Raw genomic sequence first — 11675 nt, forward strand, 5'->3', positions numbered from 1 at the left:
TGGCTTGTCATCCACCCCAACAACCCACCCTTCCCAGATTCACATGTAACGAGAATAAAACGGCCAGTATCACACTGCCTTTATACGAATCTTTGGTGCGACCACACTTAGAATACTGCGTACAGTTCTGGTCACCACACCTAAAAAAGGATATCACATAGCTGGGAAAAGTGCAGAAAAGGGCAACTAAATGATTAAGGGGCTGGAGCATCTCCCCAATGAAGGAAGGTTACAACTGGGATTGTTTAGCTTGGAAAAAAAGGAGCCTAAGGGGAGACCTGATAAGAGGTGTACAAAATTATGCATGGTGACAGGGGGACATTTTTCTCCCTCTCTCAAAATACTAGAACCTGGGGTCATCCCATGAAACTGATTGGTGGGAGATCCAGGACAAATAAAAGGAAGGACTTCCTCACAGCGCATAGTTAAATTATGGAACTCACTACCACAAGATGTACTCATGGCCACCAATCTGGATGGCTTTAAAAGGGGGTTGGATAAATTCCAGGAGGCGAAGGTTATCCATGGTTACTAGCCCTGATGGTTGTGTGCTCTCTCCAGTATTCGAGGCAGTAAGCCTGTATGCACCATTTGCTGGGGAACATGGGTGGGAAGGTGCTGTTGCACCACGTCCTGCTTGTTCATCCCTGGCCGATGGCTGCTTGGCCACTGTGTGAACCAAGTGCTGGACTAGATGGACCCTTGGTCTGATCCAGCAGGGCTCTTCTTATGTTCTTACAGTGTGCCCCCGCTGCACCCAGGATATTCAAAATGGCTGCCAGCGCCACAACAAAAAGTCCCACAGGGCCAATGTCCCTCCCCTCCCTACCATTGATCATCATGGTCTGGAAAATAATTGCACTGGAGCTGTCAGATAGATTTGGCTCCCTTAAGGAAGGCTGAAGATAAATGTATACAGAAAAAGGAATGTTGAAATACCCCCTCTTTTATTGCACTTAAAAGTGGCTTGCTAAACGACATAAGGGTTGAAGAACTAGTGCTCAAAATGGCACTGTAAGGCATTTGGGCGGAGGGACTTCCTGCTTGTGAAAAGGACCATTTAATTTGCACCATAAAAATCCATCACTTTTAAACAAGAAAAAGTAAAGGGTTCCTCATGATCCCACTTCCAGACAGAAGGGTGAAGGTACAACACAACTCCAGTTGTAAATCGGTTTCACCCACCACCACCTTTAGAACGCCTCAGGGGGAGAGCATCATGGGTTCTTCTCCAATCAAAAATAAGAAGGGAAGGATGGTCTCCCCAGAGAAGAAGATATCTGAGTATACGTAGAGCATGTCTAAAGTATCCGCATCGAAAAATGCCACCTGCCCCCCCTCATAGTTCAGCATCACCCGGACCTTCGTGGGCTCCTGAAGCAGGGCGAGAGGAGGTTCCCAATGGCGGGTGGAGGCCCTGTACTCATCGTCCCATTTCCCCAACCCCCAGATCCCTTCCTCAGGAAGGAAATTGACCACATCCTTCCTACTCACAGACTCACTGAGGACTCCCACAACCCAAATTTCTCTATGTCCCAGGGTGACTTCCCAGAAGTGCCTGCCTGCTTTGAATCCCTCACAGCCCAGGACAAAAGGGTACAAATCAAATCGCTCAGGATTCGCCGGCAGATCCTGAACTCTATCTCCCATCCTCACACTTTTACCATCCTCGGACACGAGGAGACAGGGATGCGCTGTGTCCGGATCCAGAATTACGTTTGCTGTTGCAGAGCAGGGGAAAGGGGATGAGAGAGAGGGGAGTGGGGGGAGAGAGAGAAGATTTTTATTTTTATTATTATTTATTTATTACATTTATATCCCGCCTTTTTTCCTCCAAGGAACCCAAGGCGGCATACATAATCCTCCTCCTCTCCATTTTATCTTCACAACAGCAACCCTGTGAGGTAGGCTGGGCTGAGAGTCTGTGACTGGCCCAAAGTCACCCAGCAATCTTCCATGGCCAAGTGGGGACTAGAACCCAGATCTCCTGACTCCCAGTCCAACACTCTAGCCACTACACCACACTGGCCCCAGAATCAGAATCAGTCAAGAAACTTCCTGGGCCCAAACATACTGCAGAAATTACATTCCCTCTCAACACAGCAGGACTTCAATTTGGGATTGGGAGACTTCTCAGCCATGATAGTTTAGCAGAGCCTCCATGTAAAGGGGCCATATATCTCTGAACAGCCTTGGATACACACAAGTCCACAAACTTTTATTATTATCCAACGTGTTCCCATATACTTCTCTAAATGTTTTGCACTTCCCTATCTCATCAGCTCCAGGGCAGCTTGGCCAATGCTGGAATGCTGGGACTTGCAGTCTAAAACATTTGGAGGGCGCAAGAATTGGGGAAGAGCTAGTTTAGGACGCAATCCTATGCATGTTTAGACATAAAAAAAGTCGTACAATTCCCAGCATGCCCCAGCCAGCCATGCTGGCTGGGGCATGCTGGGAGTTGTAGGACTTTTAGCATTAAAAAAGCACTGGCCACGGCAACAGGCCCCTTGGCTGGTTATCGGGAGTAGATTCTTATCAGCCATTTACAAACCTGCCTCTAAAAACCTGATGCTGAGGAGAAACGAGTGAAGAGATGCCATTGCTCTGCTTATGAGAGCTTTAAAGAGGTGTACACCTGGCTGTGGTGAGGAACCTCACACCTGTGGTCCCAATCTGGCCCTCTCGAATTACCTGGATGGCCACGCCCCTTTCCCCTAGCTCCACTTCTTTCCTCCAACCTGGTGCTTTCCCGGCTTTTCAGCAGTCCACCCACCCACCCATTCTAAACTGGTTGGAATGCCTCTCCTAAGGTTTAGTTCCAGGCAGTTAAGAGCTTCAGGATAAAATACGCTTTATTTTTGACCCTGCACCCTTTGCCGCAGCCCTGCCACCACTGAAACGGCCTGCCAAAAGCCCCCCAAAACTCAGCCCTCGGCTGAATTCAACATTTCTGGACTAGATGGACCCTTACTCTGTTGTAGCAAGGCCGTTCTTTTATCCTAATGTCAAACCACAGAAACATCAAGATGAGCACAAAACGGCTGCCTTGTTCTTTTTTCCAACTATTCATAACTAATCTATTGATGGTTCCATCATCCCCAGGGCAGAGCTGGTGAGCTCCAATCAAGCACAAGCAATCATTCAAGCCTCCATTCCTCCCCGTAAATTGGTCCTCCTTGAATTCTTATAATTTACCTTGTTTGGGTGCAAGTCCTGATACTAGAAATTCTGAGGAGGGGAAAAAGAACAGAGATTAAGCATCCCTCAGACAATCATGCTTATAAACAAATCTTGTCAGCACAAAACAAAAATGGAAAACCCACTTGATAATAGTAAGAATTATTATTATTATTATTATTATTATTATTATTATTATTATTATTTATTACCCGCCTCTCATAGAAGAATAGAATAGCAGAGTTGGAAGGGGCCTACAAGGCCATCGAGTCCAACCCCCTGCTCAGTGCAGGAATCCACCTTAAAGCATCCCTGACAAATGTTTGTCCAGCTGCCTCTTGAAGGCCTCTAGTGTGGGAGAACCCACAACCTCCCTAGGTAACTGATTCCATTGTCGTACTGCTCTAACAGTCAGGCAGTTTTTCCTGATGTCCAGCTGGAATCTGGCTTCTTTTAACTTGAGCCTGTTATTCCGTGTCCTGCACTCTGGGAGGATCAAGAAGAGATCCTGGCCCTCCTCTGTGTGACAACCTTTTAAGTATTTGAAGAGTGCTATCATGTCTCCCCTCAATCTTCTCTTCTCCAGGCTAAACATGCCCAGTTCTTTCAGTCTCTCTTCATAGGGCTTTGTTTCCAGACCCCTGATCATCCTGGTTGCCCTCCTCTGAACATGCTCCAGCTTGTCTGCGTCCTTATTGAATTGTGGAGCCCAGAACTGGACGCAATACTCTAGATGCAGCCTAACCACTAACCCTCTGGATCGAGGTGGGGAAGAACACCAAACACAATATAATACATAAAATTAGTTAAAAGAGCATATAAACCCCATACAACATTAAAATAATAATCTCAGCATCTTAAAATTCTTAGGTTTAAAATTCATCTGGGTAGGCCTGCCAGCTTAAGTCAGTGATGAAACAAGTCTGGGGAAGGTGGAAATCCTTCCCTTAGCTCCTTGTTTTAAAACATTCACATTTGCTTTCTCAGAATACAATTTTCTTGAAAAAAATGGTAGAGCAAAAATATCAAATTTGACAAGCTCATGTGAGTATTGCTTAAAAAGTTATCAACTCAACATGGCTATTCAAAAGTGAGTTCCTTTGAGGTGAGACTGAGTTCCTAGGAACACTGCAGCATAAAGCTTTGATCTGCCTAAACCTAATTATGACTTCGCAGAAGTGAAGTCTCAACTAACGAGGGGTCTGGAAACAAAGCCCTATGAGGAGTGACTGAAAGAACTGGGCATGTTTAGCCTTAAAAAGAGAAGGCTGAGCACTCTTCAAATACTTGAAAGTTACTTGAGCCCATTATTTAATGTCCTTCAATCTGGGATGATCGAGAAGAGATCCTGGCCCTCAGAGGAGGGCCAGGGGTCTCTTCTCGATCATCCCAGAGTGCAGGACATGGAATAATGGGTTCAAGTTACTGGAAGCCAGATTCTGGCTGGACATCAGGAAAAGCTTCCTGATAGTTAGAGCAGTACAATGGAACCAGTTACCTAGAGGCACACACTAGAGGCCTTCAAGAGGCAGCTGGACAACCATCTGTCAGGGATGCTTTAAGGTGGATTCCTGCATTGAGCAGGGGGTTGGACTCGATGGCCTTGTAGGCCCTTTCCAATTCTACTATTCTGATTCTATGAACTTGCTCCAGTAATTTGTACTAAGTACAAATGAATGACTGATACTTTTACGTTGTTTTTTAAATGAGAGAATGCAATTCTGAGCTACATTTGCATGTGCAATTTTGACCTTTCCCCAGTGAACTACAGTTGTCTTCTCAACCAGAACTTAAACCGCGCGTTTCCCTGGCTCTGCTAACATTACAAACACCATCCACTTCCGGGTCAACGTAATGTCAAGTATGAAAGTGTTGGAAGCCATTCTTCATTACCTCTGAATGTCGCCATGACGCCTTCCAGAAAGGGAATGACATCGCTACATTCCCAGAGACCCCACTTCAACATGGGATAAAAATCCACTTGATTGTCAAAGTCACATGCGTCGAGCATCTCAAGCCTAGAAGGGATCAACAATAACCATCTATCCAATTCAGAATCCCCAATACAGCAAAAGGCATCAACGTCTATTATGTATGAAGCTTCTAATTCCGTGATAGGTGCTGCACTTATTTGAAAATAGTCCGTGCCAATGCCTTACAAGACAGGAGTCATGGTCCCAGTCCCAGAACGTTCATCCTCAGAGGACCCCAACCCCTCTTCCCCAGAAGAAGCTCCTGAGTTAATGGCTCAGGTAGAGGACACGGTTACAGAAAGGAGTCACAAAGCTTCCACCTCCCCAGGACTAAATTCGGAGTGTGAGTCCAAAGAATATCCTTATTTTCACCTATGAAAACGCTGCAGCAGGTGGAGCGAGTCCTAAATTCTCTCCTCAAGAGCCTTAATGAACCATGTTCTTCTTACACCCCATTTCCCAGCCTCAGGAAACATGGAAGGAAATGAGTAAAGTCTGCTTACCTCTCCAAGATGGTTCTAATGTTCTAGAGAGGGAGGAAAGAGAAAGAAGAAGGCGCTCAATGTCTGTAACAGGCCGTGCTATGAAAACCACGTGCACACACACACACACACACACACACACACACAGAGGCCCTGAGAGGTGACACTCTGTCCCTTTGATGATCAGCTGTTGCTCTGTTGTCAGTGGGCTGATAAGCTAGGGTGACCATATGGAAAGGAGGATAGGGCTCCTGTATCTTTTAACAATTGTATACGAAATGGAGCTTCAGCAGGTGTCACTGTTATTCGTGCAGCACCTGGTGAAATTCCCTCTTCATCACAACAGATAAAGCCGCAGGAGCTATACTAGAGTGACCAGATACAAAAGAGAGTAGGGCTCCTGCAGCTTTAACTGTTGTGAGGAAGAGGAAATTTCACCAGGTGCTGCACGATCCATTCCCTCCTCCATCTGCTCCCCCTCCCCCAACAGATACTTAGCATTCTGTGTCCGCTGAAGATGCACAGTCCTTGTTGGGGTGTTTTCTCTACTTTTTTAAAAAAATGGGGGGGGGACATATGATTGCTACCTACCCACCCCGGACACAGACATGCCTGCTGATGCCTCCCCCTTCTTTATTTTGGCTAAATAAGGATCAATACTCACAGGAGGAGTTCTCTGTTAGTATATAGCAGCCTCCCCTACAAATGTGTTTGGACCACAACTCTCAACATTCTTGACCATTGGCCATGCAGGCTGGGACTGATGGGAGTTGAAGTCCAAAATATCAGGAGGGCAAGAGGCTGAGGGAAGGCTAGTATACAGCAGCATTCCTCAGCCTGCCATGCAAACTGGGGACGGTGGGAATTGTAGGGCACCAGGCTGGGGAAGGCTGGTATATAGGATATCCAGTTCAAAATAACCCTCTGTGAGGGTCTCTCCAAAATCCCAACCTTTCAGAGTGTTCTCATCCTCCTCTTACACCGGAGGACTCCAGGTCTCGGATTCTGTGACTAACTTGGCCCCAAACATGGGCCAGAGAAGTCGCGGCTGCAAGGAACTTGATTCAGCCCTCCCTGCCAGAAGCTGTACCGTCTGGCATCCTCCACCAACCAGAGAACCAAGGGCCACTGAGAGCCTGCACCCCCCTGCCTCCCAGGAACACCAGCATGACAAGGGGGGGGGGGGAGTCCAGTCTAGCCCCAAACATTGGGCAGAGAAGGAACCACTGCAGGAAGCTTGTTTCACCATGCCAGAAAGACAGCCTATAAGAACTGGGGCCTGAGTTTTGCTGTTTCTCCTCTTCCCTCCCATTCCCTTTTCCTTCTCTGAGGTGCCTTTCAGATGCTAAGCTTGAGGGAAGCTACTCTCTCATTATTAATTTGTGTAAGCTGCTCTATAAGACTTTCTTGGCTGAAGATAGGGGTAAAAATACCATAAATAAATAGATAGATAAATGGCCCAGCTTCTAATAGGGGATGGTTGGAACTGAAATTCCCTCCCCACCTACAAGGATTGATTATTCCCATAAATCCAATACACCCTCAGATGCTTCCTGGCTATCTTCTGTCATTCTCTCAGAGGTCTGGAAACGAAGCCCTATGAGGAGACTGAAAGAACTGGGCATGTTTAGCCTGGAGAAGAGAAGACTGAGGGGAAACATGATAGCACTCTTCAAATACTTGAAAGGTTGTCACACAGAGGAGGGCCAGGATCTCTTCTCAATCATCCCAGAGTGCAGGACACGGAATAATGGGCTCAAGTGACAGGAAGCCAGATTTTGGCAGGTCATCCATTTAGTTATTTATTTGATTTCATTTCATTTCTGTTTCCTGACTGTTAGAGCAGTATGGCAATGGAACCAGTTACCTAGGGAGGTGGTGGGCTCTCCCACACTAGAGGCCTTCAAGAGGCAGCTGGATCCCTGCATTGAGTAGGGGGTTGGACTCGATGGCCTTATAGGCCCCTTCCAACTCTATGATTCTATGATTCTCCTTCTGTCACCTGCTTTTCCAAGGTCTCTGGGGGTTTAAATAGCTGACGTTTCCATTCCTGCTCTGTTTTCCCATCCCCTATGACCCTAGATTCATAGGGTCATCTAGGGTGACCCTATGAAAAGGACAGGGCTCCTGTATCTTTAACAGTTGCATAGAAAAGAGAATTTCAGCAGATGTCATTTGTATATATGGAGAACCTGGTGAAATTCCCTCTTCATCACAACAGTTAAAGTGCAGGAGCTATACTAGAGTGACCAGATTTAAAAGAGGGCAGGGCACCTGCAGCTTTAACAGTTTTGATGAAGAGGGAATTTCACCAGGTTCTCCATATATACAAATGACACCTGCTGAAATTCCCTTTTCAGTACAACTGTTAAAGATACAGGAGCCCTGTCCCCCTTTTCATATGGTCACCCTATGTTATCTGCTTCACCTGAGCTTGATTTCAGCCAGCCACTGTGAACAGGCCATCTAGCCCAACCACTCCCTTTCCCAGTCTCATCACATCCACTCAGGCGGACATGCTATCCTGTTTCCCTTGGATGCGCCTGTCAATATCAGACCTGGTTTTCAGCACCGCAAACTGGTCCCCTTCACTTCTACAGGTGAAGGCGGCACACGGTCAGGTCTCCAGTTGGGAGGAGCCACTGCCTTACCAGCAGGAATTCATTCGGCGGCTGCTGATGTATCTCCTCCATCTCACGGATCGTGTTTTCAAGAGCAGAGTTTTGCCTGGAAAGTCTGGTCAAGTGCTCGTCCCTTTTCCGCACAACCTCCTTCTTCATCTCTTCGACATTGTACAGCAGGTGCTTCTCTTGCTCTTCCAAAATGTCATGCAGTTGTCTGAACACAGCCACTGTTCTTTTCCTATAGGTTTCTATTTCCTTCTGGAACAATTAGATGGAAAAGAGAATCATAGAATAGTATAGTTGGAAGGGGCCTATAAGCACCAGCTAAGGTTCAGAAATCATTTATTTATTAATTATATTTATGTCCTGCTTTTTTTTTTCTTGCAAGGAACCCGAAGGCAGCTTCCATGGTCCTCCTCTGCCCCGTTTTATCCTTACAACAACCCTGTGAGTTACACCCGCCACTTCCAGCCCTTTGCTTACCTATATCAGCAAGAGATTCAGGTGATGATGGACAGCCAGGTAGGTTAGGAGACTGGCTCAAAGTCAGCTTCCATGGCCAAATAGGGATTAGAACCCAGATCTCCCCACTCCAACACTCTAACCACTACACCACACTGGCTCCCATCAACACAGGCAGACTTTGTGGCAACAAGAAATGGGTGATGAAAGGCCACGTCTGATGTTTTTCAACAGAGATTGATCCAGCTGCCATGTCAGCAGAGAAAGACTAACAGTATAATAGGAGTGATAACACTCAAACCACAAAAACATCAAAACAACTTTCATAGATGAATAATTCAAAAGCTTTACAAATGTACAAAGAACAGGCACATCAACAATATTTCTATGATGTTCACACCAACATTCACAACAAAGCCTGCAATATTGAACTATTCACATAAAGCGTCTATATATATATATATATATATACAGTAGTCCGGTACAAATAGCTGTTTCGAAGATTCTTCCTCAGTATGACGCTGAAAGATAATTCAAAAACACCATACTCAGCATTTATAACCAATCACATACATCATTATGCAATGCGAATAAAACAGCTTTTATAAAGCTTACATGCAACATCTCTTATGGACTATTATAGAGCCCGTAGAATACCTAGAGGGCTTCGAATTAATAAGATGCCTGTGCTATTTAGAGATGACAATGAATTTAAAATGAAGTGGATTTCGATCCTTAACAAATGTTCCTTTGATTTGATGTTGCTTATTATAGAAAAATCTAAGGAAGAATCATCCCAATTAACAATTCAAATTAAAAATCAAGAAGCAGCTCTTTGTAAAGCTTTTGAATTATTCATCTATGAAAGTTGTTTTGATGTTTTTGTGGTTTGAGTGTTATCACTCCTATTATACTGTTGTTGTTTCTAAACCACAGCCTTCTCCTTTTTCTTCAGCAGAGAAAGACTGACAGCCAGGGCCAGTGCCAGACTATTTTGTGCCCTAGGCAGGTGAGCTGCTTTCACCCACACCCACCCCAGTGTACCTGGGCGCGGGGCGCCATCTCAGCCGCCCAGCCGAAGTGAAGCCAGGACGCGGGGGGGGGGGGCAGCTTCGGAATAGCGCACCCGGCAGGAAGCCGCTCTGGGAGAGCAACTTCCAGGTGCGCCTTTCTGAAGCCACCCACCCACCCCAGTGTCCTGGCTTCGCTTCGGCTGGGTGCCCACCCAGCTGAAACGAAGCCAGGACGCTGGGGTGGGTGTGTGGCTTCACTTGAGCTGGGTGGGTGCCCAGCCGAAGCAAAGCCAGGACGCTGGGGTGGGGGGCCCGGCGGGTGGGCAGCTTCGGAATGGTGTGCCTGGCCAGAAGCCACTCTGGGAGAGCGACTTCAGGGCGCGCCCACCCAGCCAAAGTGAAGACAGGAAGCTGGGCGTGTGGGCGGCTTCGGAACGGCGTGCCAGGAAGCCGCCCTCTCAGACCCACTTTGGGAGAGCGGCTTCCAGATGCGGCGTTTGGTGCCCCCCTTACCTTGGCGCTCTAGGCAGCCGCCTGAGTGGCCTCTATGGTAGCACCGGCCCTGCTGACAGCAGGGGTGGGCCAAGTCCTGGCCCTCCAGATGATGTCGGCCTAAAACTCTCACTATCCCTCATTGTTGGCTATGCTACCTAGGACTGATGGGAACCGTAGGCCAAAACACCCAGAGGGCCAGAAGTTGCCCACCCGTGCCTGACAAAGTTCCACCTTTACAATATGCTTTCATTTACCCTTGTAGTGAAGATCAAAGCCATTCCAAATAATATAGCTGCTTCTTCGTGGTCTCTGTGCATCACATATATGGGGTTCTGCACCTGCACGGAGCTCGTTTTGAATGAAACGAGCTCCATGCAGGCACAGAGCCCCTACATGTGTGAATGCACAGATGGCCGCTCGAAGAACTATGGTTACAGGTAAGCAACCTGTTTTTTTAAAGAGCGGATCTGCCTTGTGGCTTTTGCTTTTCTGTTCACTTCCCCCCAGTTACCGGCTCCAGTACTTACAACAGTCATGACACTTACGAACAGTTTTTGGCTTTCCTTTATTTCGTTCACTTTAGATGTAAGGATGCTGTCTATCTTGCCCTTAATCATCTCCATACGGCTGTGGATATAAATCTGAACAGAAAGAAGTTCCTTATTAGAGGATTGCTCTATATACAGATCAGCATGGTCAATGAGAAAGTGTGGGAGCAAGGCGTTAAGACAATAGCCTTGCTTCTGCCCCTACATTCTAGCATATGGAGGAGTCACCCACATTTGCTTATAGAAATTTATTTAAAACATTTCTTGGCTGCCTGTCTGAGCAGAAGCCCTCCCAAGGTGGCTTTCAGCAGTAAAATACATAAAAAATGCACAACAGCCCTGTTCAGCTGACGCATTAAGCCACAGTGGTTATATTGTATTTTATATTATGGTTTTATATTATGGTTTTATACTGTTGTTTTATACTTTGAATGGTTTTAATTTTTGTGAACCGCCCAGAGAGCTCCGGCTATTGGGCGGTATAGAAATGTAATAAATAAATAAATAAATAAATAAACATTTTTATCTAAACATTATGGCTTAGCATGTCGTGTGAGCCAAGCTTAGCCATGGTGGCTACATAACCACAGCTTAAACACGCTCCCCAACTATTTGCTGCAAAAGGGTTAGCAGCCTAACCATGGTTTAGCGTGTTGTCTGTTCCACTGTAGCCTACAGGCCAGGGTGAAGATCTCCAGCCATGGAGTTCTGTATCTGACCCATAGATCTTCCAGTGATCCCCTGCAGAAATTGCTGCTGTAATCTCCTATCAGATATAGGTGTGAGGATTCCAGCGCCCAATGAGTAGCTTCATATGATGTCCCTGTAGAAGTGCTGGGAGGAGCAGCTGCCCCTACCAGAGCCCACAGACATGTAAGAACATAACGTAAGAAGAGCC

The 11675-nt window shown here is 46.5% G+C and overlaps 1 protein-coding gene across 1 annotated transcript; it reads right to left on the reverse strand.

Annotated features, from left to right (window-relative positions):
* Positions 1-1203: 1203 nt before the first annotated feature.
* On the reverse strand, positions 1204-2141 carry LOC134395581 (thaicobrin-like). The gene is made up of 2 exons (XM_063121742.1): positions 2087-2141; positions 1204-1721 (listed from the first exon to the last, which is right to left on the reverse strand). Exons 1-2 carry the CDS (start codon positions 2139-2141, stop codon positions 1204-1206), a joined length of 573 nt encoding a protein of 190 aa, XP_062977812.1.
* Between the last annotated feature and the right edge of the window lie 9534 nt (positions 2142-11675).

This window comes from Elgaria multicarinata, chromosome 3 (genome assembly GCF_023053635.1).
Source record: "Elgaria multicarinata webbii isolate HBS135686 ecotype San Diego chromosome 3, rElgMul1.1.pri, whole genome shotgun sequence".
NCBI classification, from domain to species: Eukaryota; Metazoa; Chordata; class Lepidosauria; order Squamata; family Anguidae; genus Elgaria; species Elgaria multicarinata.